The sequence below is a fragment of the Echinops telfairi genome, unplaced genomic scaffold, assembly GCF_000313985.2.
Source record: "Echinops telfairi isolate 266 unplaced genomic scaffold, ASM31398v2 ScPeMD7_7424;HRSCAF=8462, whole genome shotgun sequence".
Classification (NCBI taxonomy): domain Eukaryota; kingdom Metazoa; phylum Chordata; class Mammalia; order Afrosoricida; family Tenrecidae; genus Echinops; species Echinops telfairi.
Window position 1 is genome coordinate 49,220,963 of NW_022111324.1, and position 4,764 is coordinate 49,225,726.

At 62.1% G+C, this 4,764-nt stretch overlaps 1 protein-coding gene across 1 annotated transcript in view; it reads left to right on the top strand.

Moving 5' to 3' along the window:
• Positions 1–4,752, top strand: part of LOC101642218 (transcription factor SOX-13) — a gene marked incomplete at its 5' end in the record, with an annotated part of 9,852 nt that extends 5,100 nt beyond the window's left edge. Inside the window, 5 exons of the mRNA XM_045298243.1 lie at positions 53–162; positions 292–439; positions 759–902; positions 2,586–2,802; positions 3,428–4,752. Coding sequence (XP_045154178.1) covers positions 53–162; positions 292–439; positions 759–902; positions 2,586–2,802; positions 3,428–3,701 — 893 coding nt within the window. The remainder of the gene's footprint in view (positions 1–52; positions 163–291; positions 440–758; positions 903–2,585; positions 2,803–3,427) is intronic.
• Between the last annotated feature and the right edge of the window lie 12 nt (positions 4,753–4,764).

Genomic DNA, 4,764 nt, shown 5'->3' on the forward strand with positions numbered 1-4,764 from the left:
GGGAGGGTGGGGGCCTGAGCCCAGCAACCCCCCCTCGCTCGGTTCCCAATAGGCTTCCTTGGAGAAGGGGACGCAGTCACCAAAGCCATCCAGGATGCCCGGCAGCTGTTGCACGGGCACGGTGCGGCTATGGACAGCTCTCCCAGCACGCCTTTCCGTAAGGTAGGGGCCCAGCTCCCCAGCCCTAGTGTGGGCTGGGCTGGGAAACTCAGCAGGGGCCACCGCAGGGCAGGACAATGGCAGGGGGTGGGCGCCGAATGGCTGCTCCACAGGCTGTCCCTGCCCTCCCAGGACCTCCTCAGCCTGGACTCGTCCCCAGCCAAGGAGCGGCTGGACGAGGGCTGTGTGCACCCGCTGGATGAAGCCATGCTGAGCTGCGACATGGACGGTGAGGGCCCCGGGCAGGACGGCCCGCTGCTGCTGCCACACCAGGGCCAGGGTGGGTCCCGTCCCGTCTGCCTCTCACCCCCTGCTGTGTCTTCCCTGTCTTCTCCGGGCGGCCAGGCCTGTGCTGTCCTGCTGTCTGTCCGAGTCTGCTTTCCTACACTTGGTGACTCTGGGGCCTCCTCCATGCTCTCTCCCGAGGGGCCCGTAGCCGTGGCTCCCTTAGGTGTCTGTCCCTCTGGGTCTCGGGGTCCCTGGCTGGGGCTGATGCCCTGCTATATGCCGGGCAAGGCCCTTGGTGTCCTCGTCCCCTTCTGACCAAGTAGGGGCCACCTGGCTGACTCAAGCCTCCACCCCCCACCCCCACCCTGCAGGCTCCCGCCATTTCCCCGAGTCTCGGAATAGTAGTCACATCAAGAGGCCCATGAATGCGTTCATGGTGTGGGCCAAGGACGAGAGGCGCAAGATCCTGCAGGCCTTCCCGGACATGCACAATTCCAGCATCAGCAAGATCCTCGGTGAGTGAACGCCCGGCAGCCTGCAGGGCAGGGCTTGGTCCACCCCGAGGGAGTCTGGACCGGGGGTGGGGGGTGGGGTGGCAGCTGAGACCTGAGTCTTGTGCTGTTGTGGGACTCCTGGCAGCATCTAGACCCCAGGCCCCACCTAGGGGAGAGGGTTGTGTGTGTGCTTCCTGTAGCCCCTCTGAACTACCTGCCCTGGGCAGGGAGCAGGGAAGACTGTTGAGGGCCATCATTAGGGAGCAGACTGCCTCACTGTTCTTCCGTGGAGCTGCTGGCCAGTTTGATCTGCTGACCTTGTGATTCGCCGCCACCCGGTCTCCAGTTGTAATTCTCGTGCCATCGGGTCACTGCTGACCCATACTGACCCCTGTGGGTGTCTTAAGAGTCGAAAGCCCAGTGCTGCAGAACCGGTGGTTTTAAACCACCAACCGTGCGGATCACAGCCCAACATGTAACCCCTACACCATCAGGGCACCAAGCGTTAGTCAAAAATCTCAAATCAAGGTCAATTCAGACTCAGGGCAACCCCTATGGGGCCGGGTAGACGTGCCCCTGGGGGCTCCCAAGGCTGTAACTCGGGTTTGTTGGAGATGAATTTGCTTCTCGCTAAGACTCGGGTCCATTTCCATTTTACTTTTCCTCTTTAAAAAAAAAAGTTTAAAGCCACTCAGACCACTATTTAGGTTTGAGGGATAAGGACTCTAGGCCCATCTCAAGAAACTAAACCAACACTGTCCTGTCCAACCCTCCCTATCTGTGGTTCTTCCTCCGCATTCCCCTGCTGCACCCTCGACAACCCAGCCCTCCCGTCTCCCTGTGCCTGGCCCCCCGCCCGGCCCCCTCAGAGTCGGCACAGTCTAGTCGGTTGGTGTCTAACCCACGTCTCTTCCTCTGTGTTTTCCTTAAAGCAGCGGTGACACTAAATATTTATCTTTGTGAGAGTGATCGCGTTTGCTGAGCACAATGTGCTGTGGTGTGTGAGTGGTCATGGTTGTAAATCTTGAAAGGGAGCAGAAAGCCTTCTCTTTCTCCTGACAGGGAAGCTGGTGGCTTGGGTGGGGGCTCTGTGGTGCAGTGGGTTACGGCTTGGGCTGCTCACCTGAAGGTCGGCAGTTTAAACCTGCCAGCCGCTCCTCGGGAGGAAGAGGAGACTGTGTGCCCCCAGAAGGGTGAGAGGCCTCAGAACCCCTAGACAGGGTCGCTGTGGATCGGAGTTGACTCGCTGGCAGCGGGTTTGGTAACTGGAGGTTTCCGAAGAGGATGGAGGAGGGGGGCAGGGCAGCAGTTTTGGAGAGGCATTTCCAGCGTCCAAGCAGGTCCCTCGTCCACGCAGACCAAGTTTTGTTCTGAGCAGGGAGGCTGCCAGGGCTGGGGGCGCTGCTCTTTTGCTTATGCAAAGCAGAGGCCTGGGAGCCACTTCCAGGGCTCTTTGGGAGGCAGATGGTGTTGGGCCTTCAGCTGGCCACTGGACCTTCACAGACAGGCGGTTCCCCGAGTATGCATTTGCCCAGTGTCCAAGGAGGGTGCCCGCACCCGTCAGTCACGGCTGTGTTTAGCACGCTGGAGGAGGCTGGAGACTCTGGGTCCCACAGCTGCTGGGGCTGGCAGGTCCCCACTGACTGTCCCCTCCCTCCTCTCCTCTCTCCCCTCCCTTCCCCACCCCCACCCCGGCTGGGCCAGGCTCCCGCTGGAAGGCCATGACCAACCAGGAGAAGCAGCCCTACTACGAAGAGCAGGCTCGGCTGAGCCGGCAGCACCTGGAGAAGTACCCCGACTACAAGTACAAGCCGCGGCCCAAGCGCACCTGCATCGTGGAGGGCAAGCGGCTGCGGGTGGGCGAGTACAAGGCCCTGATGAGGACCCGGCGCCAGGATGCCCGTCAGAGCTACGTCATCCCGTAAGCAGGCAGGTGGGCGGAGGTGGGCCTTCGCCGCAGGCTGCTGTGTGAGTGTCCTCGAAGCCAGGGGTTAGCTGGTATCCAGCATGCTTACCTTGGCATGCCACCATACCTGAGGGGTGTGTGTGTGTGTGCTGTGGCTCCAGGGTTGGCAAGCATGGCCGCGGTGGGTACTTTGTGATTTCGGTGTTTTCTGGGTCCCGTCTCTGAAAAGCGGCAGCGCGCACACACCCAGAGGCACCCAGAGGCACTCCGCAGGCAGACAGAAGGATCCTGACTGGACCAAGAGGAGTCAGTCTCCTGAGTGGACTTCTTTAATTGTGCTTCCCCCGGTGCTGGAAACAGGATCCTTTCCAAAACCTGTTTTGACAACCGTCTTCCAGGAGGATCGCCTGATGATCACGCTCCTGTCTGGGGAGAAGGCGGGGAGGGGGAGGGGCTCAGGTGTGAAGCTGCAGTGACCGGGACCTTGGTCACCAGGAGGTAGAACGAGGCAGGGTGTAGGAGCCACGGACTCAGGCCAGTCCGGGTGGGTGCGTGGCCTGCAGAGCCCCCGGGGAAACCTTGCTAGAGCGGAGGGGACTGAGGGTGTGTCTGTAACTGCCTCTCGCTTCTTGGCCCCCAGCCCGCAGGCCAGCCAGGTGCCGCTGAACTCTGCCGACGTGCTGTACCCCCGGGTGGCCGGCATGCCCCTGGCGCAGCCCCTGGTGGAGTATGTGCCCCGGAGCCTGGACCCCAACATGCCTGTCATTGTCAACACCTGCAGCCTCCGGGAGGAGGGCGAGGGCGCCGAGGACAGGCACTCGGTGGCCGATGGCGAGATGTACCGGTACAGCGAGGACGAAGAGTCCGACGGCGAGGAGAAGAGCGATGGGGAGCTGGTGGTGCTCACGGACTGAGCCCCCGCCCCCACGGGCACAGCCCACCCACCGCCCACCGGACTCTGTTGGTACTTGGACTTGGGTATGCCCAGGAGCTGGGTACAGCTACGTACCTGTGCGTAACATTCTAGAGGGGCCAGCCCCCCTCCGCACCACGCTGCAGGCACCCCGGGGCTGCAGGCCTCGCTGGGTGGACAGGAGGGCATGGGGCTGGGGGGTGAGTTCCTCAAAGCCCATGGCCAGGCCACAGTGGATGACCAGTCCCTTTTGCCTGGGGGTGCCCTGCTTTGGGGTGTGGCAGCTATGGATCTGTCCTCCTGGGGGTCACATGCTTGTCTCCATTCTTACCCTGGCTGGGCCAGCCACCACGGGACCACGACCCCCACCCTCCACCCCTGGCCCCCTCCAGACCGCTCCTGTCTCCAGGATCCATTTGTGCTTCATGTAAAAGGGTCTGGCTGGCTGTCTTCTTCCTCCTCTGCCAAGCCCCTTGTGCCCCTGACTGCGGTGTGTGCACGCGGTAGCTGTCAGTCGCTGCACAAAGTATTTATTGAGCGAGCGCCCACCGTGGCCGGCACTCTTATTCAGCTCTCGGGGGGCATGTCTCTGGGGGCCTCTCCCTGCTCCTCCGTGTCCCCAAATGGCTACCTCTCTGTCAGTCTGGGTGTCTCAGGTTCTCTGTCTGTCCTGGGTCTCCAGGGCCCTTTGTTTCTGCTTCCAGTTCTGGGTTGTCTGTCTCTGGGTCTCTGCTGGCCCCTGGTCTGGGCCTGAGCTCAGGCCCTCAGTCTCCTGGTCCCCTCCCTGCCTCTCCCTCACGCCATGTTTGGCTCTGAGCAGCATGGGCCGGAGCCCCCAGCCTTTGAGGGTCTTCATCCTGGTGTCCTAGCCCCTAGTCCCCACCCAAGGCCCGCGTGTGTGGGGGGTAGGGGGGTGGCCAGGAGGACCAGTGGTGCCCCCTTCTGCAAGAGGCAGAGGCCCTGGAGCACGGGGACTCGGTGACACCTGGCCTCCAGTCTACCCTGTAGAGCTGGTGAGTGTGAGTGCGTGTGTGTGTGTGTGTGTGTGTGTGTGTGTGTGTGTG